Source organism: Paraphaeosphaeria sporulosa (assembly GCF_001642045.1).
Source record: "Paraphaeosphaeria sporulosa strain AP3s5-JAC2a unplaced genomic scaffold CC84scaffold_2, whole genome shotgun sequence".
NCBI lineage: Eukaryota > Fungi > Ascomycota > Dothideomycetes > Pleosporales > Didymosphaeriaceae > Paraphaeosphaeria > Paraphaeosphaeria sporulosa.
This window is the reverse complement of record NW_017253361.1, coordinates 1,941,040-1,966,129: the sequence shown is the minus strand read 5'-3', so window position 1 is coordinate 1,966,129 and position 25,090 is coordinate 1,941,040. Positions and strand designations below refer to the sequence as shown.

Sequence of the window (25,090 nt, the reverse complement as noted above, 5' to 3'; positions counted from 1 at the left end):
CTAGAGCACCTGCAGTCATATCCTTCACCGTCCGTCCTCGCCCACATTCGTCCAAGTCGCGCGCACAATTCCCACCCCATCCGACGCCATCCGCGCGCGTTGACAGCCCTCGCCGTGACGAAGCACACCGGTCGGCGTTCAGCTCGGAGAGCTTAGCTCCAGCTTCCATCCGCTACGCTACGACCTATACCGGGGACTATTTCGTCATAAGCGTCGAGCAGACGACGCCCCGCCAAAAGCCCGCCCATTGCCCGGACTTTTCTCCAGCACAATGGCGGGCAATCAGGAACAGCCGCAGTCGGTGCGCTTCAGTGACGTCCACCAAGAGATCGAACCCGAGAAGGCCTTGGAACCAATTACATCCATCTCAGGCAGCGGCGAGCAGCTCAATGAGGAGCTGTCTCCAGAGGCCGAGCAAGAGCTCCGCAACCTGTCCAAGACGCTGCAACAGTCACGATGCCAGGCCCGTCGCATGGCCAACTTCGCCTACGAGCCCGTCTCTCTCCCACCGTCCCGAGTAAGTCATCTGCCGACAGATTGATTACCCGATGGCAGACTGGCTAACAAGCTCTAGGCGGCATCGCCTTCACCCGCATCTCGCACTCCTTCTGGCCATTCCGCTCACCGCGGTTCCACTGGTCCTCGCCCGTCTCCGCCAGTGTCTGCAATGCATTCACCACCGCTGACCCCAGCAGGCACCTCATCTCAAGATGGGAAACCTGCCGTTTCAGCCGACCGTAGAAGGGACCCCGCCATGATGACACCTCAAGTTTCGCCGCCTCAACATGAGCCTCCCCCAACATCGATGGATTCCGTGCATGGAGGACAGAGGAGACCTCAGTCGCTCGTGGTTCCCCGTGAGCCGAGAGAACCTACAATCCGACCTACATCTGTAGTAGAATTACCGAGTGTTCCGGGGCCTAGGAAGTCTTCTGCCTCTGCACTGGGTCCAACAGGTGACTCGTTGCCTGCGTCAAGGGATGTCAGCCCGTCCGGTTCAGCCGGAGGCCCCGGTTCAGGACAACATTCGCCTGGAACGTCCACCCCCAGCAGTAGGCCATTCACGCCGCAAGGCGACAAGGACGACCCATATTCACGCTCGAAACGCCTCCCACCGGCTCACGATGCTCGTTTTGTTTTTGCGCCTAGCGGCCGGAGGACACCGAAAGAATCATCCCCATCGTCCTCTACCACAGCGCTACCAAGATCGAAAGGAAGCGGTTCTGACAGAGACGAGAACAAACGATCGAGTTTCTTCGGCGCACCCAAGCATCATGAGCGCCAGGGTTCGGGTGCAGAGGACAGTGACAGTCGATCGGTCCTGGGCAAGCAGCATCACGAGGGCTCCATGTCAAACTTGAAGCGCTTTTTCAAGCTGGGTGGGCATAAGCACAAGGACAAGGACAAGGAGAAAAAACAGAAGCGTCCACAGTCACCAGCACCATCGCTCCGGGAAAAGGCCATGAAGTCGAAGAAGACTGGAATGATGACACCGCCAATCACAAACGGATCGGTGTCAGTGCCATTTGCCGATGATCACGGGCTCGAGAACAAGTACGGCAAGTTTGGGAAAGTGCTTGGCTCTGGTGCCGGTGGATCAGTGCGCTTGATGAAGCGCAGCAGTGACGGTGTGACGTTTGCCGTGAAACAGTTCAGAGCAAGGCATTCATATGAGTCAGAAAGAGACTACAACAAGAAGGTAACTGCAGAGTTTTGTATTGGATCAACCCTCCACCATGGCAACATCATCGAGACTATGGATCTCGTTAACGAGAAAGGAAACTACTACGTTGTCATGGAATACGCACCATTCGATCTTTTCGCAATTGTCATGACTGGCAAGATGAGTCGCGAAGAGGTCAGCTGTTGTACTTTACAGATCTTAAACGGAGTATCATACCTCCATGGTATGGGCCTCGCACACAGAGACCTGAAGCTGGACAACGTGGTTGTAAACGAGCACGGCATCATGAAGATCATTGATTTTGGCAGTGCTGCAGTGTTCCGGTATCCATTCGAAAACGACATCGTACTCGCAAGCGGTAGGTGGCTTAACTCGAAACAAAATGGAATATCATTAACGCAGTGCAGGAATTGTTGGCTCGGATCCGTACCTGGCACCTGAGGTCTACGATTTATCCAAGTACGATCCTCAGCCGACGGACGTATGGTCGCTTGCAATCATTTTCTGCTGCATGACATTGCGCCGCTTCCCGTGGAAAGCTCCTCGCGTGTCGGACAATTCATATAAGCTCTTTATATCCCCTGCCAATGACGGACCGAAGTCAATCACCGCCCCATCTCAATCATCATCCGATCTGAATTCTGGCACAAACGACGAGGCCCGCAGGTCAGGCATCCAGTCGGAGCCTGCGTCTCGCGCACCTTCTGGCCAATCCAGCGGACACCATCATCATCACCACCGCAAGGATGGTGGTCATTCTGATCCCGTCACAAACGAAAATCGCCCTGGATCGGCGAGTGGCCAAGGCGGTCAACCCCAGCAACCGCAGATCATCAAGGGTCCATGGCGACTACTCCGTTTGCTTCCGCGAGAAAGCAGGCATATCATTGGCAGAATGCTGGAGGTCGACCCGAAGAAGCGCGCCACGCTTGAGGAGATCCTGGAGGATAAGTGGGTGAAGAATAGCCAAGTGTGTGCGCAGGAGGAAGGCGGAAGGGTGCTTCGGGCAGAAAACCATCAACATACTCTTGAACCTGGTTCTGGGTCAGGCTCCGCCCCTGCCACCCAACAAAAGAAATAAACCCACGATCGCTTGCTTTATGTTCAAGCATAAGTTGATCAGATCTCCACGTCGGATGGAGAGGCCGGAGTGTGGTGGCGAGGAGACCTGGCCAGTGGCCCCTCGACCTTAGATAACCTATGCAGGATCCGGTTGAGGCGAGCCCAAGCAGAGCGTTCTTGATATGATGTCCATATGGAACGATGTCATGTTGGCGTTGGGGATAAAGAGTATGGGTTTGGGCATTGCACGCTGGCTATTTGATTTGAGCATGTGGCTTTTGCATGACTCTCCGATTGTTTAGATTGCGATACTCACGGGTGGCTATCTTTTCTTCTTGATCTACTTGTCGGGGCTCCATTTGCGCGCTGGCTAACGTGCGTACACTTGGCGGATGCTGTGAGGAGGTTTATTGTGCATAGTAGGGTTGTAGGATGATGAGATAGCCAGTTGTAATACTGGCACGTTGACTGTCAGATGTAGATGGGATTTTCACGATGGTTCCTTGTAAAGCAAAGTAAAGTGTCCACGAGGCATCGGTTGAAATATTGCATTCACGCAGGCGAACCTTGGATCTTAGCATTGACTTAGTTATGCCTCCACATACCGGCGCTCACTATAGCCATGGAGCTCGGGCGGGGATGGCACCGGGTGAACAGGTGTCAGCCCGAGTCTGTACCGCGGGACAAACCGTCCATGTGCATCTCACGATCGACCCGCGGCGAACGTGACCCTTCGCCTGCCATTCATGGTGCGGCGTCCTCGGGGCGTCAAACAATGGCCCCGAAACAAGCAGGCCAGACAGACGTAGCGGCGATGGCAGGCACGCCCATCTGTCTCCCTTGGTCTGGCAGTGGAGACGGTCGTACGTAACGGGCTTCTGGACCACCGCGGAGCGGGCGTGCGCGTGCGGTTCCACCGTGCTTGCGCAGCTGTGTAGCGCACTGGGGCAGGGCAGCTCAGCAGCAAATGCGTGGTCGACTCGTCTTGCGCTGGCGGCGATCCGCGCCGCTAAGGCATATGTCAAACCCACGGGCTCTGCATGCGCAAGTTCTTTGGTGGTTCGCGGGCACGCAGCATAAGAATGGCATGCGCGGCGTGGGAGGGTCTGGCCTGTGAGCGTGCCCGTGTGGGGTTGCCATGGCGTCAGTGTGCTGGGAGCCGGGGTCGTGAGACACAAGGCTTGGACGGGGTGTTTGAGAGGTGCGTTCGTTTCATGGCGCAGGCGAGTCGCAGGTTGAGTGCGGCTTCGCTTGTTGCCTGAACGAGCACGACGTCCCGATCGGACCCCGGTCTGTCACTGGGGCTCCCTGACGGCGACGCAGGGAACGCGAGCAGAGGCTTCGTCGCCAGCCTCAGGCTGCGTCCCCGTCTGCGTCGTGTTGGGAGCGCTTGCTGCTGCAGAGACAGACGCAGCCGGAGCGGCGAGCGCAGAGATAGCAGTCGCACGATACGAAGGCAGCGTGCCGCATGACAGCAGCATGGCGTATTCCACTCGTGGGCCAGAATCGACTGGCCTGCGTTATCACCTTCGTAGGATCCCGCACAGCCAATGGGGGCCGCATGCCCCAGGTGCTAGCAGAAAAAGATCGCTGTATCCTCTGACAGAAGCGCAGCCTTGGCTTCCCAGCCTGTAGATATAGCACGTTGCGACGCCCGTCCCATTCATTCTGGCCTCCATTTGCATCTTGCAACTAAACAATCTTCTTCTTCGGCGCTACTTTGAAATACTTGCGTCCTCATTTGATCGCTTTCGTCCCCGGTGGCTTTATTTATGTAATCCGTTTGCGTTTGGTCTATTTTTTTCCGCTCGAGCATATATTTTACAAAAGAGGTCGCGATGCGGAGACAACTGCAGACTCCCTCCCATCTCAAGGTCGCATCTGGTCCTGTCGCGCTGCCGCAGCGGTATTTGGGCTCAGAGACCGTCGTCGTTAACCACTACGCTGGCACTGAGAAGCTAATTCCCGCGATCCCTGGGTTTCGAACGAGTGCGGGTATGTTTTTCTTTGTTCCACCTGGACTCGACTTCGAGGTGGTCGCGTGCGGGCGCTGCGGCTGAGGCGGCACCACAACAACCTCGAGGGACAAAATTCTGGCGTGTACCATTGGGCTCGCAAGTGCTAATCGTCTTGTTGCAGCATTTCTCACGAGCCTGAGTGCGAATCTGCGCATCGATCCCGACCTGCCTTCGCCTCTAGGAACGCCCATCCACTTCCGCACCAGCAGCCAACACCCTTTTCTCCCCCCGCCGTCACCGCTGGCCTTTTCCACCGTCTCGCAATCGCAGTACTCCATTCTCTCACCAGACACCGCCGTCATGTCGACCGAGTCCGTTTCTGTTCCCGCCGCGGCGCCTACCGATGGCCTGCCCCAACTCCGCACGTACACGGCAACCACCGAGGACGACCGCGTCGATGGCCTCCGCCTGATTGCCGACTCCGTCGCCCAGCAGCGTCAGATCGCGAGCAAGATGCTCATCTTCCACCCGCTGCACCTCGCTGGCTTCGCACTCTTCATCGCTATCCTCTTGCAGCGCTTCTGGAAGACGAACGACGACCTGTACATGCTGGGCCCGACCATTGGTGGCATCGTCATGGCATGTCTCGTGGCGGTGAGGTGGGCTACCGGGCGTTATCTCACGTATGCTGAGGAGACCAACTGGGACTGGCTGGGCGATGACCGCATGATTGTCGTCCGTTGGGGCGAGGAAATCATCGGGGCGCTTGTGCTGGGCTGGGCCGACGAAGCTGCGAAGAAGAAGCAAGGACGCAGGAAGCGTGGCAAGGCCATTGTGCGTGCGTGGACTGTGCGCTTGAAGTACAGGGGCAAGGGCGTTGGCGAGGGACTTCTGGAGGAGGCTGTCAAGGTTGCGGGAGAGCGGGGTGCGGACGGGATTGTCTTCGAGAGGGACCATGCGAGTGAGTTCTTGTCAATCAATAGATGCATTGGGCACGGGCTAACGTGGAGCAGATTCCAAGCGCATTCTTCCCAGCTTTTACAACAGCTTCATGGACCAGCAGGAGGCCAAGGCTGAGAAGGCTCTCGAGAAGGTTGCTGATGAGAAGGGCAACTTTCGCCAGCGACGTTCATCTCCTACCTGGGGTAGCAGATGATTCCACTCACTCCGCCATTTCAAGTATCTACAGCGCTTGTCTCATTCGGTGCCGGGCTTGTTTTTGCTTTTAAAGATACCCTCGCTACATCGCATTTACAGCTATACTAGAGATACTACATACTAATTACTACTTCACTACTCACTACCAACATGTTTTGTGCGAGATGGAAGTGTGAGCATGCATGACACTCACCCAGCGACCTGGCGCTCGCCCGACCTGTCGGCCTGGTTCCTTCACACCTTTATCGCGTCATTCTGAGGCCTGATAACAATGCGCGACGTCGTTGGACTGCATTCACGCTTGGCGGTTGGCGCATAGTGCCCCGCATTATAGTGTGCATGTGCCCTCACTTCTGGGGTAAGCACGCTTCCGATAAGAGACGATGTGCTCGCAAGCTCGCCAATTGTAGCCAGGTCTGCGCAAGCGGAGTTCCAGATAGATGTCTGGCGGCGAGCGGTCCCGGATCTGCTGCAAGTCGAGCCGTATCGAGATCGAGGTCTAGTCAATGATATCGTGACTGCAGGCTAGCTCAACGAGCGCCAGGCTCTTCTGCGCCGCCGTCGACCGAGTCGGTGCCGTATTCTTCGCGCAGTTCGCGGATGACGTTCTGCAGTGTTATCAGCACGTATGCTTGCACGTCGCACATGTTGGGGTCTCAGATAACAAGTGCATGGAGTTGCGGCGAGGTGGACGTACGGCTAAGGCCTCGGGATTTGCGCCATTTTCGATGAGAGATACGCAGTAAGAAAGCTGTTGGCGGTCGAGCTTAGTGTTCTAAAACTTGTTAGTAGGGCCTGGTGCATAGTGTTGACGTTGGCAGACGCGTACGAGCAGTGTCGCAATCTCGTGGAGGATGTCGATAACTTCGCGCGCGGCTTTGCGCTTGACGTCTTGTGGGGGTGCAGCGTCTGCGGGCATTTTCGTTTGAGCTGCGACAGGTATGCAAGCAATGGTTGGTGGTGGTTGTCAATGGGTTCGTTCGGTGACTGTTCAAACCCTCGACAGCAACAACCGAACGCGACTTGACGCACACCGCAGCGGGCTTCTCCGCATCACGTGAGTATGGTGGCCCATGCTTTCCGACCATTTTGTACTTTTTGGAAATCATGTCTGAGAGTCCGTCAGGTTTGGAGAATGGCCCGAAAAGAACATTAAGACGCAAGAATTGCAACAGAGATACCTAGCGGACTCGCGGTACAAGTGCACGAAATGATTTTCAAGAACATGAATGGTACAAGAATATTCCGCAGTACTTTATCGTCACATTTGTACAGGCCCGAAAAGGCCATTATGATTTCTAACATTGTCCTTCGCGTTTGCGCTCCACTTGAACACGATGCTGTTTGCCTCTCTCGGCGCCACACAGTGGCTGACCCCGCCAGCCCCACCATAATTCTCCAATCCACTAACTTCCTCACCACAACCTGCTATTCAGAACCGCGCCTTGTTTGTCCAGCCTTGACGTTGTCGCAGTATGGTGTACTACTTCAGCTCCAACACGGTATCCCCTGCCGCCTTTATATACGTCGGCAAAGACAAAGTAGAAAGTGCGTAGTAATTGCATGGTTGCTCAGTTTCAAGTCTTTGCACACTAACGGGAAGCCTAGATGAGGAGCTGATCAAATACGGCTGGGACGAAGATGTCTGGTTTCACGTAGACAATCTTTCCTCGGCGCACATTTACGTGCGTCTGCCTGATGGGCAGGATTGGGAGAGTATTGATCAAGGCTTGTTGGTGGACTGTGCACAGTTGACCAAGGCGAACAGTATTGAAGGTCGGTCTAGGATGCTGCTCTCCCTATGTTTCAATGCAGCTGAAAATTGCAGGCAACAAGAAGGACAACATCACAGTCATCTATACGCCTTGGTCGAACCTGAAGAAGGATGGCAGCATGGCTGTCGGACAGGTGGGCTTCAAAGACCAGCGCAGGGTTAGACTCATAAAGGCCTACGGCAAGCCAGCAGTCACTAACCATATCGAAGGTCAAGCGGATACATGTTGAGAAGCGAGAAAATCCCATAGTCAATCGCCTCAACAAGACCAAGATCGAGAAGTACCCAGATTTAGCTATGGAGAAGGAGGCTCGCCAGAAAGAGCTGAGGAAGAAGGATAGGGACGCACAACAGGCTCGGGTATGTGTGACTCCCTTGTGCCTGGTTCAGGCTTGCTCTGCCATTGTTCCTCTTTTTCATATCACTTCTCCCTAGGCGAGCTAGCACTGACTTAACCGTAGAAAAAGGAAGAAGCTCGCATCATGAAGGAGCGGAAAGAGCAAAAGTACCAAAAGGAGCATGCCTACGACGACCTCTTCTCTGAAGAGAACATGGCGTCTGCCAGCAATCAAGACCGCTCGGAGGACTTCCTGGACGACTTCTTCTGATTCCGCATGGAATCTCTGAGTCCTGTCCACATCCAAGCATCCTGCACAAGAGCTTTCCCAGGCACTGCTTTCTGATAGAGCTGGCCATATCCAATGTATCACCCCAAGATCTTCTATGTGGGTGGCGTTATTGGGCGTATGTGTCTGAATCGGGAGTCGGGAAGGCTTCAAACAGGGTCGCGGACGGTCATGGCTGGAAGGCAGATATCCATGCTCTCGTTCAGCATATCTATGTTGTGGTTGAAAGCATCAAAGGCGATTGTTTTCATGCGCAGCTCTTCACGGGTCCTGGCTGAATGTTAGCCAACTCCTAGATAGAAGAGCAAGCAACTGACATATTCTTCTGATTTGGTTTGCTCTTGCCGCCATCTTGTTGGCTCCACCAAACAAACAAAAGATTCTTCAGTATCTTATGCTCGAGGCCGTTCTCCTTTGTGGCGTATTGTAGGAACTCTAGGGTGTTCTTGATCCGTTGCGCGTCGAAGTCGGACACAGAGCCCTTCCGGAAGGCCAGGCGAATTCGATCGCGTAGGGTAAAGCGCGCAGGTTTAGAGAATTGTATTGCGCGGAGTCCCTGACGTAAGAGGTGCCTGTATGCGTAAAGAATCTCCTGCCGTGACATAGTCGAGATGATGGAAAGTCGGGAATGCGGAGGTCGCTGATTGGTTTCGCGCGGCGAGGCAGGAAAATTGTTGGGCCGCAGCCGGCTCGCGTCTCAAGCCGAACGGCAGCGTCGCCTCACTTCCTCTTCTTCTCCCGCCACCTTCAACCCTACAGCATCCGCAACGTTTGCATTCGCGAACGCGGGCTGACTCCCTGGTTTATTGTAGATAGTTTCCGTTTGGGAATTTGCCCACCGTGCGCGACGAGATCGACTAACTACTTACATTCACAGCACAGTAAATACACCAAAAGTAGGACGGTCTTCAAGCCCGGTTGAAAGCGGGTTCACCGAGACCAAAACCACGCGACTCGAAATTACGCGCTGAGGGCCTTCCGTTACGGTCTTTCGCCGCGATCTTGGCATCTTTGTAACCTATATATATGTACCGCCTTCACTCCAGTCTGCCCTGCTCACTCTGGTCAACTGCCCTGGATACATCCCATTACCGTTGTTACCTGAACTTGGAATGACACGTGCATCTCGCGCAACCTCCCAGCGTGGAGTGTTGACTGCGGCGCCGCATGATCGGCCCGGGGCCACTCTTCGAAAAAAGAAACCGTACAAGATCGTTCTTGAGGCTGTCACCCAAGAGAAGCGAAAACTTAAATCTTCTGTCCGTCTTGCTCTAGCATGTTGACCACTCCAACCAACTAACATTCTTGCAGCTCACATATCATGATGCTGCACCACCTGGTTTCGGGTACATTCCAGTAGGACATCCGGAGATAACAGAATGGTGCAAGGAACAGTGCCGGCAGCGAAACCTCGACGTACACATTGTGTCGGTAAGCGCGATCATAATGGTCTTGTCATAGTCGTGCAAATCTAATCAGTACAGGCGAAACCACGCAGCAAGGCCTTCTTTGACCCCGAAAAGATTTCTTCTCACGTCCATCGCATTGGTCATCACTTCCCCATTGAGATCATCAAGCTCGCTTGCAGCAAATTCGGGTACCAATACGACGAACGCGGCCTCCGCCGTGTTAGAGGCAGCCCTGTGTATGGCCCAGCTTATGTTGAGAGGGGAATAGCGAACTATGAACAGCGACAGGCTCTACACGGTAAACCTGTGACTGATACTGAGCACAAGGAGCATATACGCGGTGCCATACGCGAGATCTTTCCCAAGATTCCTGAAGCCGACTTGACTTCTATCGTGAATCACGCCTTCGAAGAAGTAAATATATCTTGACGTGCTGGTTAACAGGCAACTGACACTTCTCAGGGAACTAACAGGGTTGGCAACGCGAAAGAACTCTCTTTAGCTCGCCGTGTACAGCTTGCAGTTGTTGCACATATTCGCCATACATATACCGAGTATGACAACATCCTCAAGCACAAAACGGGCACATGGACCGAGGCGCGACAGCAAGTTGAGCATGTCTCACTAGCAAAGCTCAAGGAATGGCGAGACGAAACGGATGAAGCGAGCAACGAGCTAGAAGAGACCTTCCGCGAGGTCATTGTGCTTGACGATGACGAGGATTCCAGCGACGATGAGAGCTCATCGGCTCCCAATACCCGTGAACCTAGCATGGAGATTGTGTCTAGTCGAGCCACTGCGCGAGATCTACAGCCGGAGCTCATTGATCCCATGCGTGCTTATGATCCCTACATGAGTAGAGCATCGCGGAGGACAATAGTTCTTCGACCCATGCCTACATATTCACCGCGTCAATCACACATTTCTAGTCCTTCTCGTTCTTACTACCCTTCACAGGCAAGCCGAGGAGATGTCCGAGCCTTGCCGCCCAGTTCGGCCGTGGGTCGTGAGCCCTCTCGAGCGCAGGCTGAGATGTATCGATCGAATGGTGAGTTCACCCAGTACCTCCGAAGGCCATTAGAACGCTTGCTCATTGCAGATGATGGTATAGGCCGACCGGTAGATATGTAAGCGCATCCTTCTCTCCTTTGCCATGCGCCATTATTTACCATAATAGGAGACCTCTACAACCTGCACCTAGAGTCGTCCAGCAAGTCATGCGTGACTCTGCAGGTCGATTATTCACCGTGAGTAGAACTGGCGTGGTGTTAATCGCTGACATAGAAGCACCTTCCCCCTACCTGCCTGAGACTAACATAAACAGCTCCAACCAATCGACACGGCTAGAGAGCCGCGATCTCCCGCGTATAGCTACCATGCGAAAAGCCCATACGAAACCACTCGGAGCCCTTACAGCAACCCGATTTCCCATGGCCATGGACATAGTGGTTCACTAGGCAGGCAAGCTATGTGCCCTGTTCAGTACCAGGAACCACCCCCGCAACGTAGCAGACCAAGATTAACACCTAGTTCCAGGAGAGCATCTGACCAAGACGTGGTACTGCCCTCTGTTGAACGCGAACCTGAACCACCCGCACAGAAGCGGAAGAGCCTCCCGTATTCGGCTTACGAGGACTATTCGCCCGCTGCATATGAGGACTATGCCGGGCATACCGCCAAGCGGCCGAGACCAGCACAAAATGTGCAGCCTCGTCATGAAGGTTCCCATATGATATCTAACCAAGTACAAGCAGCGTACGACAATGGAAGAGATGTGTATGAAATGGCTCGCCCACGTGCAGCACCCGCCGATCATGCGTACAACCCTATGCCTCCTCGCCATTCGCCCCCGAGAGGTGCGTATCGCGAAGTTGTTCCACATCCACTTCGTGCTTACGTTCCTGCCTGTGATAGAACTCCTCTACACGATAGGCGAGTTCTTCCTGCGATGGAACGTGGTGCGATGAGTGGGCCGGCAACGCGCTACGAGACCCGAATCGGTCCGCATGTAAGGGACAGTGGCAGCAATGGCTATTATACTACGCGCTGATTAGCGACTTGATTTCGGGAAAGCAGTCGGCGTTTACCTGGACGATACCCTTTTCCTTGTCTCACTTACACCTTAGCGTCATTTTTCGATTTCATGTCACTCACGACCGCATGGCATCTCCCTTCTATTGGCACGCCTTGGGATGGTTTCCAATTGGTTCGCTCGTACCTTGCGTATGATCTCTTGATACGGAGAGCGATGAAGGAAGTTCCGGTCTAGCTGGATCTGAACAGCTGTGTCCAAGGTTATTGTGCAGCCTGAAAACGTGGGACAATTCCCCAGCGAATTGAGGCATGCAATTGCATAGTTGAGATCATGCCTGGAGTTTAATGGCCTCGGACAAGCAATGCATACCATACTCGAAGAGGGAGATCGGTTACTTCATGTACAATGTTAAAAGACAATTACTGTGATTTCAAGAAGATGATCCAGGCACATCACAGGTGATGTCTTTGCTCCCAATCAGTCTCAACAAGCAACACGAGAAGGATGCGACTCTCAGCAGGGATGGGTGCCCTTTTACCTATCACAGCTCCCATCCTTTTTCCTGACAAATTAGTATTCATCAGATCCTACAAGTCGCGCAAGACGCTGAATACGGACGAGCTCAGAGATGCGCAGCGACAGGGCAAGTTTCTGCATCTCACAGCTATACTCGCCCTGGTTGCCATGAGTTACCAGTGAAGGCTCGAGAGCCAATGATAGGGCTCCGGTTTTAGTACAGGAATTCGTGTGGGTCCCTCTCGGAGTCCCTTCCCTGGCGCACTGCCACAGATCATCGTCATCCATCTGCGGCGCCACAGGGGCTAAGCTGAAACTCGTCTGGGTAAAGCTTGTAGCAGGGACTGGGTTTTGTCTGCTGGTGTGCCCTCATTGTAAACAACCACGATCGACTGCCACGGTGGCTATTTGATGACAATAGTCGCCCTTGAGATCTATGGCTGCAGCAAACAAATCAAGATTGCATGAGGTCAATCATGTCATCGTGCCCGGTTAGCGTGCCGCAGGGTCTTGGCTGAACCATAGAACTGGGATTCATTGGGGCTAGTTGCAACCCTCATAAGCCCATCGTATCAAAACACAGGCGCTGTCCTCTTGACGCACTCGTTCCACGCTGATCACAGGTCCTGAGATTCAGCTGTGATCTGCAGGCGACCGCGCACTCCACACTTATCATTCATTCTCCATCTGCTTTCGCCCTTCGCGCATAGTTCAAGTTTCCAAGGCGCAAGAGTTACGGTTGCGCTCAGCTCATAGACGCGCCTGTAAGATTTAATGTGGGTAGCATTTGCGCGAGGAATCGTGCGCGTTATTTCCATCTGCTCGATTCTTATGCTGACTGTTGCGCGCAGCAGATATCCTACGTCGTAATCGAAGCCACTCTCCCTCCCTCATACCCCTTTGAACCGCATTCGCAACCGCCACAATGGCCGCCCAAGTACAGCCACACACAGATCCTAGCGGTGCGGAAGGCATTGGGCCTGGTCCGCAGCTTGTTAGCACCGCGCCTGGCCTGGAGGTCTTGGTGGGCCCGCTCCTCAACTACAGGCGCATGAGCAATGAGCTTGGAACGTCTACCTGGCATGGCAGCGTGCTCGTAGTGACGAGACCCGGACAAGAGACTCCCGAGTTGACGCTGGCTCCTGTGGGCGCCGTGGATGGATCCATTGAGAAGGCATCCTTCACCGTGGGTGCCAACCGCTTCTCCGCCGACAAGCTCTACGAAGACATCGACAAGGCATTTTGGCGCTTTTTGATTCATCTGCCCTTCCAGGAATTCGAGTCGCGCTGGCAATATAGCATCAACGGCCTCACCTACGTAGATGAGTCCAAGACGGAGAAGCCACAGGTCTTCGTTGTGCCTTCGACCTCGCAGTCGATGCGCATCCTGTTTCATTCGTGCAATGGCTTCAGCGTTGGAACCGACGTCGACGCTTGGTCTGGCCCTGCGCTGTGGAACGATGTGCTGCGCATGCATGCTCAAAAGCCGTTCCACGTTATGTTGGGCGGAGGAGATCAGATCTACAACGACGGGGTGCGCGTGGACGGACCCTTGAAGCCCTGGACTGCCATCTCAAACCCGCACAAGAGACGCGAATTCCCCTTTGGCGAGAAGATGCGCGCCGATTGCGATGAATACTATTTCAACAACTATGTGCGATGGTACGGCCATGCGCCCTTCTCCACGGCCAACGGTCAAATTCCGCAGGTCAACATCTGGGATGACCATGACATTATCGACGGCTTCGGCTCATATACGGATCGTTTCATGCGTTGCGCCGTTTTCAGGGGAATTGGTGGTGTAGCGCACAAGTACTATCTGTTATTCCAGCAACACATGGCACCGCCGAAGAGCACATACACCACGGATGCGCCCCAGACGACGAGTGCCGGACCAGAAGGCACCGATGTCGACCCTGAACAACTCAAGAAGACGTTTGTGATGACCAACGACGTTCAGGATCCGTCCTACATTGTAGGTCAGAAGCCAGGCCCGTATGTTGAGGAAAGGAGTCGCAGCATATATGCACAGCTGGGCGCTCGCATTGCGTTCTGTGGTATTGACGCACGTACTGAACGTACTCGGCATCAAATCAACTACCCGGAAACATATCGCATGATCTTCGACCGCCTGAACAAGGAATTTTCGGCGAATAAGGAGTTGAAGCACCTTGTCCTACTACTCGGAGTGCCCATCGCGTATCCGCGTCTTCAGTGGCTCGAAAACATTCTTTCGTCCCCCATTATCGGCCCAATCAAGTTTTTGAACAAGCGATTCGGCTTTGCAGGTGGTTTGTTCAACCAGTTCGATGGCAGTGTCGATCTGCTCGACGATTTGGACGACCACTACACCGCTCATCAACACAAGCACGAGCGCCGCGAACTCATCCACATGCTCCAGACCTTCTCCAAGGAGCACTCCGTCCGCGTAACCATCCTCGGTGGTGACGTCCATCTCGCAGCCGTCGGCCGCTTCTACTCCAATCCCAAGCTCGGCGTCCCAGCTGAGCAGGATTTCCGCTACATGCCCAACGTGGTCTCCTCTGCCATCACCAACAAGCCCCCGCCCCAGGCGGTCGCGAATTTGCTCGCTAAGCGAAACAAGATCCACCACCTAGACCACGACACGGACGAGACGCTCCTTGAGATCTTCGACCGCGACCCGCGGCCCGCCGACAAGGCCAACGGTGTAGTAGCCAACGGTCACGCAAACGGCGAGACCAATGGCAACATCGACGTTAAGAAGAAGACAGCCGACACCAACCACGCGACCATGCCTTCGCGCAATTACGCCATCATCTGCGAGTCCAATCCCTCCGCCACGGGCACGTCTTCGGCCGCCGCGCCGCAGCCCCACGCCGTGCCTTCGTCCGCGACGAACGGCGACGCGCCGCAGCAGACGTCCGCGCCTGTCGACAAGAAGGCCAACACGCGCAAGCCGATGCACGTCGGCGAGCAAGGCGCTGGCACCGAGCATCCCGCCGCCAACGGTCTCACCGCCACAGGACTTTGCGGACGCTACGGACTGGATGTGTCGCTGCGCGTGGAGATCAGCCCGAGCGATCGCGAGGGGCACACCGATGGATATGGGTTCAGTATCCCGGCGTTGGAGGTACCGGCGGCGGTGTAGGGTACCAGAGTCGTGGTTTTTGGCATTGAATCCAGGCTATGGACGAAACATGGGACGAGGTGGATGTAATGTTTGGAAGGGGAAGAGCGGGCCTGGGAGTGGGAGCGTTGCGTGTATTCTGAGTTATACCCTGCTGTAGTCATCTAGTCTGCCTGTGTTGTTTCTTATGTAGTGTAATGGTAGGAAGACGCGTCTGTCTTTCTTCGAGAACTCGACTGGGTGTGACGTGAAGGGCTTTTATTTTATTTTATTTTTTTCGGTGATTGAAACCTGCGTCATCTCGATACTCGCTCAAGACCTGACCCGGGGGGTTTCTTTCTTTTTTGATCCAGCAACCTGCAACCGACAGTTTTTGGCAAGCCATCAATGCCGGCACATGTTTCGTGTGGACACGCGTGACGCCTCATTGGTCAGGTTGGCTCGAAGCACGCGCAGAGCAGAAGCCAACAGTTCCGGGCTCGATTGTCCGTCATCATCAGAGATCATGGTCAAAGTTCAGGGCATGAGATAGACAGGGATTGCAAGTTTTGATGCTGTTCATTATCGTAATATTAGGAGATACTTCTCATCAGAGTTGTTCGTCAGGGCCAGCCATGCCATGCAGATATGCAAATGCAACTATAATACAAGTAATCGATCACAATCAATCGCTTTTCGCGCACCTGCCGAGTTCACCGCGATCAAGCTATTTCTTCGAGTCCTCCTTGGCCTTCTCGGCCAGCTTTTCCGCCTCACTGCTCTTCTTCTTGAGAATCTCCGAGATCTCGCTCACGGCATCCTTGATGATCTTCTGCGCCTCGTCGCCGTGCTTCTCAGCGGCCTCTTGGAGCTGGGTCAATTTGGGGATGATCTGGTCGCCGCCGGGGATCTGACCGAGGTACTTGTCCAGGCCACCGAAGCCTGACTCCTTGGCCTTGCTTGCAGCGCTCTTGACGTACGACTCCAGGTCGCCCATGTCGCCGGACTCGACTGCCTTCTTGATCTTATTGTACAGCTCCGACACGTTGCCCGACTTGAGCGCATCAGCGTTCGACTCGACGAGCTCCTTGACCTTGGGGTTCTTGTCCAAGTAGGGCTTCGCTTGCTCAAGGCCCTTCTTGTATGCCTCGTCGCCGAGCTGCTTCATCTTGTCGACCTTCTCCTGCACGATCTTCTGGATCTTGGTAACGTTCTCAGCACTCAGGCCCGTCTTGACGACATCCTGAATCTGCTGCCATGTCCTGTCGGCCTCCTTCTTGGCCTCCGGGCCGTACTTGTCACCGTACTCCTTCAACTTGTCGATGTTGCCACCGACCTTCTCCTTGAGCTGGGGATGGTTGTCCATGATCTGCTGCGCGGAGTCGCCAGCAAGATCACCGATGCGGCCGAGGTGCTTGACGATGATGTCCCAGGCGCGCTTGGCCGTGAGGATCGAGATGTCGCCGTTCTTGGCGACGCCCTGTAGCTCTGAGTAGGCCTCGCGCACGATGTTGTCAACCTCGTCGCCGTGCTTGGAGCGGATGTCATCAAGGTCCTTGAAGGCGGTGTCAATGTAGCCACTTGCGCCGGGGATCAGGACGGCGTAGCTCTTGGAGGCATCGCGAAGCCAGTCGAGGGCCTCGTTAGGCTCGGGTGTCGCCTCCTTGAGCTTCTTGGTGCCAGCTGAGACGTAGTCCTTGGTGGTCTTTGTGGCGGCGAGCAGGTCCTTTGCTCCCGACTGGCGGTACCAGACATAGCCGATGGACAGAGTAGCGAGGGATCCCGTAACAGCACCAATCAGTGCCGGCGAGGTACCTGCAGGCGCGTTCTGGCCTGCTGATGTGGACTGAAAACGGGCATTTTGTACACGGATGCGTGCAACAGGTGTGCGAGGCACAGGGCGGAGAGCTGTACGGCCCAGAGCACCAGCTTCGGCAGCTACGCGTTTTGATAGCATTGTGGATGTGAGGTTGGAAGAGGGGATGAAATGGAGGGATTTAGCGTTGATAGAAATGGTGGATGATGGATTGGAAGATGCCTAGTCACAAAAAATGGCCGCGGTGCCCTTTAAGGGTTTGTTCCAGCCGTGTCTTTTTCCAAGCTCTCATTGCGGACAAATGACGTCGCCATGATGGAGAGCTTCGTGTGGGGAAGACGTAGCCTCATGCTAACCGCATCTGGACCTCGCTATGCAAGGCACACAACTTCAGAGCATGCGATTGGCCGCGATTTAAGCTTGTGGTTGAGAATGGAACTATGAAAATCACTGCACGCTTCGCCCCATGACGTTCGGCGCGCGTTTCGATGCGCACATGCCAGACTGCAGGAGCTGCGGATAGCCGCGGCGAAGACTGTGAACATGCCAGACCCTTTAAGCACGCGCTCAGATCACCAAGCCCCTGCTGAATGCGTTCTTCCGTACATAGTACAGTACCACCCCAAGCGCCCAGATTGCGAGCAGGACACCAGCCTGCACTGGTGCAAACACGGCTCCTCGTACGACCACAAACCCGCTGATGACTGCGAAAAGAATTGGGATCAAGATCAACGGCTTGACCGGACGCTCCATCTCGGGCTCTCTGAATCGCAATATGATCGCGCCGAGCACCGTCAGAAAGAAGAAGGCGTACTCAGCCAGTCCATTCAGTGTCAGAAGGATTCGCATATTTCCGAGAAGGATATAGATGGCCGAGAGTACGAAATTGAGGACCAGGGCGTTGATGGGAGATTCGCCTTGGTCCATGGCTTCGTCTGTATGCTGTTCGCCTTCTGTGCTTGACTTTGAAACTCTGAACGTTCCGATGTGGCCTACAGTGCCAAGAAATTTTGGAATCCAATCTTTGTTCGACGCTGCAACTGTCATGCGGCCGGCCACGAACGAGTTACCTAGAGCTGACCCAACGATGACGAGGCAGATGAGCACAGTCGCGAAGTAGGCTACGCCTTTGCCGAGAAAATGAGTCACAGCGGTCTGTATATCGTCAACACCACAAAGTTGTCTGTAGAGACTCACAACTTACAACAGCTGCAGCATCGGTCGCAGAGACTTCTTTCCAGGGCAACAGAACGTAGTAAACTGCGTTGGCAGCGACGTAACAAACGATGATAGTCGGGATGGCCGTGTTGATAGACAGTGGAAGTTGCTTTCTCGGGTTTCGCAGCTCAGCGGCGACGTAGTTTGCCTGGAACGCTACATCAGCTGAATTTCGCACACATCCATAGGTATGAGCGTACCTTGTCCCAACCTGAGTATGCCCACAAAGCACCGTATAACGCGGTACTGTAGAATCCCAGACTCTGCCACGCGCTCACGCCCCTCCAATCGAACAGGCTTCCATCAGGGTTGACTGTACTCCTTGGTTCGAACCATCCCTTCTCATGCCAGTCGCCCCCACCGAGATCTTTGTGTCCACCTACGAACATGGATACAACCGTCAAGCCCGCAACGATGAGCAAGAAAATCGTGAGGAGCTTGATTGCCACGAAAAAGCTACTCAAACGCGTACTTGTTTGGGTGCTTATCGAATTTGCCGTAGTTACGACCACCAACACTAGTAGGGATAGCAGCTTATGTGTCATGGGTGGCTGCGGCTCATTGACACCGAAGCTTGAATAAATGCTTTCGACGAAAACGATGCTGAGGATGGCAAGGGTCGCAGGCATGGTCGCAACGATCCAACTCCACGCTGCCATGAAGCCAAAGACCTCGCCGTAGATGTACGAAAGGTATGGCTGGATCCCACCTTCTCCTGGGAAAGCGGTACCTAGTTCGGCCATGGTGAGCGCACCAGTCCATGCAAGAACGCCGCCCAGAAGCCAGACGAGGAGCGCAGCTCCCGGAGAAGGGACATTAGCATCGACAGGACCGGGAGAAGAAAAGACGCCTGAGCCGATCACGATGCTGATGAGGAGCGCGAAGCCATCGAGGGCGCCTAAACGGCGGGCGAATGTCCCTCGCGGTTGAGGCGCTTCAGCTTCCGTGGTTGCCACTGGTACATCTTGCTCCCGTAGCAGGGGCGTCTGTTCTGTTGGCGCCATCTGGGTTTGTGACCGTGGTGATCGAGTGGAGATGGAGGAGTCACTTGATTGCGTGCTTGGACGGGTATATGCGATCGGAGAAGTTTCGGATCTCGGCGGGCTGCCGCTTTCGGCCTCCTCCGAGAACAATACCATACCATATATAGGTCCCGGTACCCTTCTTCTCGACACACACACCGATTGAAATGCTAGCTACACCGAGAGTCCAGTATCATGTAATCATAACCCACGTTACAGTACTCTCTGTTGATGCACGTTGCAATGACACTCACACTGCCAAAAAAATAATTCAGGAAACCTATTGCATTTCCGTGGACACATGTACGCGTCAGCGTACATGAATCTTTCATCGTTGGTGATCTGGCAAATTTAAACCCATGATGAACGACAGAGAACTACATCGCCCACCAATCGATCGATTCGTCGTCAGTCAATGTGCACGAGAAGTCCCTGCACGCTACCCACCAGGTTGAGATTGCTCTTGGTAAGCACCCTCAACGTTGTCCGTACAGATCAGTCGTCGGTCGCCTTCCATCCCTCCTCGATCCTAGTCTGCTCCTAGCAACATCCATTGCTGGCAGCTGGGCAGCGTTCATCGCCCGCTCCCGCTCAAGCCTCAGCTGGATCTTCTTCTTCTGCTTGACCTTCTCCTAGACAGCCAAAATCCGCTCATGCTCGCCTTTGTCCGGATCCTCGAAGTATCCCTGATAGGAGTCCTTTTCGTCCTTCTCATCCAGCCAGTCGAGCTTGGCCCACTCCTCGACCTCGCTGTCACCTATCCTGCCCTTGCGGACCATTGATTTGAACGCCTGAGAAATTTCCTTGTCGTCGTCCTCATACATGGCAAGTGAGCTGATGGCGCTGAGCCGTGCCATGTATGAGGCTTAGGGAACGAAGTGGTCTTGTGATGGTTGACGAAGTCGCAGCGGTGAGTACGGTGCAAATGTACTGCCTTGTGGCATTTGTAGTTCTCTTGACCCAACGCGGTGCTGCAGAGCTTACATGCCGAGGCATTTCTCTTGCACGAGGGACTCTGATGGGTTGTGGTCGGACGATCCAAGGTCATCCTCTGTGTCGCAGTAGAAGCAGAGGTGACCGACACCCCACCGAGGAGCAGACTCTTGCTTCTTCTTCGTCGAGTGCTCCTAGAGAATCTGGCTTAGGGGCTTGCCGTTTATGAACGAGTCCGGAGGGAATTGGAAACATACCGTAGATTGACAAGCTTGTGGAGTGTCGATAGTACGGAGTGTCTCATGTCCTTTGACAAGCTGCCATGGATGAGCAATCGGCGGTCTCCTGTACTCAACCTATTCTCAATCACTCGAATGAAAAGTGCTGAGGAACAATGGAGATGTAATCTTTGATTGTACTTGACGCACTGTGATCTACAACCGACACTAGATCTTACGCATAGTCTCCATTCCCCAGCTCCTCTTGCTCCATTGATGCTCACCCTTCAACTCACCCACTCTCTTCTTTTCCTCGAAGACCTTCTTACTCAGCTGTCTGTACAAAAACTTTCCATTGTTATGGTAGTTGATGCTGTGGTCACTGTCCGTGAACCAGGTGTTCTGCATCTTTTCGGGGTTGACCTGGTCGCCCATCAATAGATCCGTCAGTGCTGCGGCGTTCTGTAAGTGCACATTGTCGTCGCCGGTACCGTGCTGGATAAGGAAGCCCCCGGCGATCTTCTTGAAGCCGGTAGAATCATGGACGCGCGATACGTTATAACCGGCAGCGTTGAGTTCGGGAGTCTTCATGTAGCGCTCCGTGTAGATGGACTAGATTCGTTTGAGTAAGCAAGCTATCTAATATGGTTGTGAAACTTACGTCGTAGAAGCGCCAGTCAGATACTGGTGCCGTAATCATGGCGAAGGAAATGATAGGATCGCCAACCTCGACGACCTTCGAAGAAAGGTATCCACCGTACGACCAACCCCAGATACCAATGTGGTTGCTGTCGACGAAGCTAAAAGTCTCTGACAACCACTTGGCAGCCCAGATCTGGTCCTGTGCCTCCAGATCTCCGAGGTTTGACGTCACGGAAGCGCGGAACTCGCGTCCCTTGTATCCAGTTCCTCGGTTGTCGACCGTAAAAGTAATGTACTCCAGCTCTGGGTCGGAAGCCACATATGCTTTCCAGTTGAGCGCGGTAAAGTCTTTGTGGACTTCCTGTGCATTGGGGCCACCGTAGGGAATAAGAAGCACAGGATACTTTTTGCTCGAGTCAAAACCCGGGGGCAGACGCAGCATCGCGTTGAGCTTGACACCAGACGGGTGAGGAAGTTCGTGGTATGTGATGTTAGGTAGCGCATACTGTTGTAGTTTTTCGTAGAGCGCCTTGTTGTCAACGATGGTGCGGATAGCCTTAGTGGAGTTGACCGAATACAGCTCTTGGTACGGGACATCTGGACCAGAGTACCGAAGTACGTAGTAAGAGCCGCCGGAAGAGAAAGAGGCTGTCCAGAATGCAACTTCTGTGTCGTCGACTAACGCCGTCTTCTTTCCGGTCACGTAGTTGACTGAGTAGAGATGGCTTTCAGTGCTGTGGTGCTCAGTCGACGTGAAATATATCAAGTTGCGCTTCGAATCGATCTTGAGGATGCTGCGTACTTCCCACTCTCCGGAAGTAAGCGCGATCTTCTCGCCACCGTCCACAGGGAATAAATAGAGATGGTTCCAGTTACTTTCATCGGACAAGTCGATGTAGTACTCTGTCGAGGTGTTTCCGTAGGTTGCGTTAGAGCTAGAGATTGGACCGACGTAAGAAATGGCGATGTAGTTTTCCAGCCAGCCGTCAGACCCATCGCGTTCGCGAACCAGCTTTGACGAGTAAGAGGGCACATCAACGACAACCAGCTTCTCTTGATCCTGCACTCGGTTGTAGGCACGGTACAGAACTTTCCCGTGGTCTTCTGTCAACCAGGCAACCTCTCCGAGCACTAGATCGTCTTCCGGCCACACCGTGATAGGCACATTCGTCACCTTGAGCGCCTCCACGTCGAGCACATTGAACCCAACCGTGGGGTTTTTGGCACCGACTTTAGGATATCGCAGCTCGAGCTCGCGCGGATACGAAGGTGCAACAGCTTCGCTGTCCATGTAGTACGGAATGCGAAAGGTCTCGACGCCTGTCTCGTTGAAAGTTAGGAAAGCGATGTACTTGCCATCTGGAGACCACCAAAGAGTGTAACGATCGCCGAAGATTTCCTCCTCGTACACCCAATCAGGCACAGCATTGAACCAATCCGGGCCGCCATCCTCAGTGATACGGGAAATTGTATTATTTTCCCAGATATAGAGGTCATTCCCCTGAACAAAAGCGATTTGGGAAGAAGATGCGGGATTGAACTCGGCGTATTGGATATCTCCGCTGGAGCCGGGAACAAGCGGCTGAACCTCCCCGGACTCTACATCTTGCACTAGATAGTCGGCAAAATAAGAGTGCCGATATTGCTTGGTGTAGTTGACAGACCAAAGCACACGGCTTGCATCCGGCGAGATCGAGTAGTCCCAGTAATCGGCGGGCACCTTGTCCGCTGAGAGGAAGGTCGTCGATTCTCCCGTAGCAATGTTCTCGAAGATGAAGGAGCCATCGTCACCGGTGTAGATGTAGTCGCCGTCTTCTCCTGTGCTGACCCATGCGAGAGATCTCGTCTGAGCGGACAGAGTTCCGGGAGTCAGCGTTGTCTCGTTGAAAGACAAGCGTTTCGTGCCATTGCCAAGAGGTTGATGAGGCACCCGCGGGGGCTCGATTGCCCGAACAAGCGGGAGCACCGCTGCCCAAAGCAGGTATGACCTCATAGTGGTGATGATTTGAGAACTTGAGGCACAAACGGAACAGTCTTAAAGATCAAGGACGCCGTGAGTTCTACCTCACGCTAATCGTGCCTTGCAAATTAAACGCTAATGCCGCCCCACAACTAACAGCCCGGCGACGAAGTGAGGAAAGACGCGAGGGAAGAGCGACCCAACGGATAGCGGATGCCTGGCATCACACAGGGAGCACAGCACACTCTTAAATGTCCCCTCACGATGCCATTTGATTGCGATTTCCGCCTGCATATGAACTGCCCGATCGGGCAGGAGGTTAAGGTTGTCCAAGGAAACGGAATCCTCGCCAAGAGGCCATGAGAGCCCATTAACCCGGTCAAGACGTGCAATTGAGGAAGGCGAAGGCGCTGGTGGCAGTAATACGTGATGTAGGTATATCGTCCAGCCTGAGACGGGATGATTGCGATAATTGAGACAATCTCGCGTCAATAGGCGGGTAGAAACGGTACTAGAGATTGTTGGGGCAGGCTCTTGGCCAGGCTTATTCAGCAAAGCACACGTGACCAGTGTCGACCTCAAGTTTTAGCCTGAACAAGTGTGGGCTGTGAGTTGCATATGTGATTACTCTGAAATATGAGAGCCACGGAAGGGCGATGTGGATCTGCAACACGGTAATCGGAGAGATCGCCTGCCAACCTACTAGACAGCAACCTTTAAATCCTAAACTTGGAAACGATTGGCTATTGTCAACCCAGAGATGACGAATGGATGAGCCCGACAGACAAGTATCTCTTTGGATGATCAAGCCACCCGCACCTGCATTTCACAATTACAATGGCAAGACTGGAGAAACTAGTCCACCACTTGAATCCGTGCGTACGCGATTAGCATCGAGCTGCCAGGGTTGAATCTCTAAATAAACCCTGCGAGACACTTCACAACCCGATGCCCGTGAGCTGTTGGAATAGAAAGTATTGTGACTCGACTATTTTCGAGTCATTAGAAGATCAGTGCTCAAGTCACTCGTTTCTGAGGCCCCTGCCAACGTATATAACACACATCGCCGTCTACCCATACATGCATACTTCGACGTTCCGAAACTCTCGTGCTACCAAAATCCTTTTCCAGTACTTCCCCTCGTATACATACTCGGGAGTCATTCTCAAGGCTCCCGAAACCTTCAGTATCTATTCAAGCTCCACTCAAGTGACAGTCACTAGTTACGGAATCAATTTAAGCAAGTTCCACGACCGGACCAAGTCTAATACCTCAAATATTGTACGTACTATTGGTTGTACTACATTCAAACTTACTTGAATGTAGTAAAGATCTAATGACGCTGCTAATGATACCTTTAGGAGTAGGTAGCGACGCGGCATGAGTCGTGCGAGCATGCCTAAGTCGGACACCGCCATGGCTGGTCTCATCGTGTTTTCGGAAGACTCTCTAGCGACCAAGATGAAGGAGCTAAAGACATTCGTTCGCGGCCGCTCTAGCCTCGAGGTGCTTCGTTGATTTTCACCGGTGACGAAATTTTTAATATGCCGCACTGAGGGTTGCTGGAAAGGACCGAGCATTTCTCATTGGACGAAGAATGGTGGTAGTAAAAGCATCTCAACCATAAAATCACCGAGCTTGGTCTAGTCATTGTGAAGGGTAGTGAAATCAAGGAGAACGCACTCAATATGGCGAAGACCCTTCGTATTGCTGACACCAACTACTTGCGCCTGATCGAGAACTGCCACATGATCAAACAACAGCTGAACGAAAACTCGGAACGCCATGCGCTCCACGCCCATACTCATTTCTCTGAGATCGAAGACATCAAGGCGAGGTTTCTCGAGATTGTAATTGTGGACGGCGAGGACCCAGTCATCTTCGTTGGAAGAAGCTTGTAAAACATTGACAAATTGAACGTTCTGTGGGGCGTTGATCAACCAAGTCGTCCATGTCATCGATTCGGTTCTC

At 53.7% G+C, this 25,090-nt stretch overlaps 10 protein-coding genes across 10 annotated transcripts; 5 read left to right on the top strand and 5 right to left on the bottom strand.

Moving 5' to 3' along the window:
- The first annotated feature begins 134 nt into the window (after positions 1-134).
- Positions 135-3,067, top strand: CC84DRAFT_456652 (Pkinase-domain-containing protein). Its single transcript, XM_018186354.1, has 3 exons — positions 135-517; positions 575-2,042; positions 2,092-3,067. The coding sequence occupies exons 1-3, from the start codon at positions 272-274 to the stop codon at positions 2,763-2,765; spliced, it is 2,388 nt and encodes a 795-aa protein (XP_018040290.1). The 5' UTR covers positions 135-271; the 3' UTR covers positions 2,766-3,067.
- A 1,550-nt stretch (positions 3,068-4,617) lies between these two features.
- Positions 4,618-5,925, top strand: CC84DRAFT_1137978 (uncharacterized protein). The gene is made up of 2 exons (XM_018176175.1): positions 4,618-5,665; positions 5,718-5,925. The coding sequence occupies exons 1-2, from the start codon at positions 5,065-5,067 to the stop codon at positions 5,858-5,860; spliced, it is 744 nt and encodes a 247-aa protein (XP_018040289.1). The 5' UTR covers positions 4,618-5,064; the 3' UTR covers positions 5,861-5,925.
- Positions 5,926-5,936: 11 nt separating this feature from the next.
- CC84DRAFT_1160959 (uncharacterized protein) lies at positions 5,937-6,909 on the bottom strand. The gene is made up of 3 exons (XM_018177624.1): positions 6,692-6,909; positions 6,560-6,637; positions 5,937-6,470 (listed from the first exon to the last, which is right to left on the bottom strand). The coding sequence occupies exons 1-3, from the start codon at positions 6,779-6,781 to the stop codon at positions 6,393-6,395; spliced, it is 246 nt and encodes an 81-aa protein (XP_018040288.1). The 5' UTR covers positions 6,782-6,909; the 3' UTR covers positions 5,937-6,392.
- A 366-nt stretch (positions 6,910-7,275) lies between these two features.
- CC84DRAFT_1137970 (DUF814-domain-containing protein) lies at positions 7,276-8,628 on the top strand. Its single transcript, XM_018176174.1, has 5 exons — positions 7,276-7,410; positions 7,471-7,638; positions 7,691-7,794; positions 7,847-7,996; positions 8,098-8,628. Exons 1-5 carry the CDS (start codon positions 7,338-7,340, stop codon positions 8,242-8,244), a joined length of 642 nt encoding a protein of 213 aa, XP_018040287.1. The 5' UTR covers positions 7,276-7,337; the 3' UTR covers positions 8,245-8,628.
- On the bottom strand, positions 8,148-8,885 carry CC84DRAFT_456596 (DUF1763-domain-containing protein). Its single transcript, XM_018186353.1, has 2 exons — positions 8,580-8,885; positions 8,148-8,532 (listed from the first exon to the last, which is right to left on the bottom strand). Exons 1-2 carry the CDS (start codon positions 8,864-8,866, stop codon positions 8,412-8,414), a joined length of 408 nt encoding a protein of 135 aa, XP_018040286.1. The 5' UTR covers positions 8,867-8,885; the 3' UTR covers positions 8,148-8,411.
- A 489-nt stretch (positions 8,886-9,374) lies between these two features.
- CC84DRAFT_1184103 (uncharacterized protein) lies at positions 9,375-10,681 on the top strand (the record flags this gene model as incomplete). Its single annotated transcript, XM_018180726.1, has 5 exons — positions 9,375-9,521; positions 9,574-9,693; positions 9,747-10,085; positions 10,134-10,581; positions 10,629-10,681. 5 exons carry the CDS (start codon positions 9,375-9,377, stop codon positions 10,679-10,681), a joined length of 1,107 nt encoding a protein of 368 aa, XP_018040285.1.
- Positions 10,682-13,003: 2,322 nt separating this feature from the next.
- On the top strand, positions 13,004-15,413 carry CC84DRAFT_456500 (uncharacterized protein). Its single transcript, XM_018186352.1, has one exon. It carries the CDS (start codon positions 13,148-13,150, stop codon positions 15,350-15,352), a length of 2,205 nt encoding a protein of 734 aa, XP_018040284.1. The 5' UTR covers positions 13,004-13,147; the 3' UTR covers positions 15,353-15,413.
- Positions 15,414-15,937: 524 nt separating this feature from the next.
- On the bottom strand, positions 15,938-17,422 carry CC84DRAFT_456474 (uncharacterized protein). Its single transcript, XM_018186351.1, has one exon. The coding sequence runs from the start codon at positions 17,265-17,267 to the stop codon at positions 16,038-16,040; it is 1,230 nt and encodes a 409-aa protein (XP_018040283.1). The 5' UTR covers positions 17,268-17,422; the 3' UTR covers positions 15,938-16,037.
- Positions 17,423-17,533: 111 nt separating this feature from the next.
- On the bottom strand, positions 17,534-19,373 carry CC84DRAFT_1160955 (amino acid transporter). The gene is made up of 3 exons (XM_018177623.1): positions 18,545-19,373; positions 18,331-18,492; positions 17,534-18,281 (listed from the first exon to the last, which is right to left on the bottom strand). The coding sequence occupies exons 1-3, from the start codon at positions 19,346-19,348 to the stop codon at positions 17,694-17,696; spliced, it is 1,554 nt and encodes a 517-aa protein (XP_018040282.1). The 5' UTR covers positions 19,349-19,373; the 3' UTR covers positions 17,534-17,693.
- A 1,333-nt stretch (positions 19,374-20,706) lies between these two features.
- Positions 20,707-23,594, bottom strand: CC84DRAFT_1111689 (uncharacterized protein). Its single transcript, XM_018175292.1, has 2 exons — positions 21,179-23,594; positions 20,707-21,129 (listed from the first exon to the last, which is right to left on the bottom strand). Exons 1-2 carry the CDS (start codon positions 23,150-23,152, stop codon positions 20,746-20,748), a joined length of 2,358 nt encoding a protein of 785 aa, XP_018040281.1. The 5' UTR covers positions 23,153-23,594; the 3' UTR covers positions 20,707-20,745.
- Positions 23,595-25,090: the final 1,496 nt, after the last annotated feature.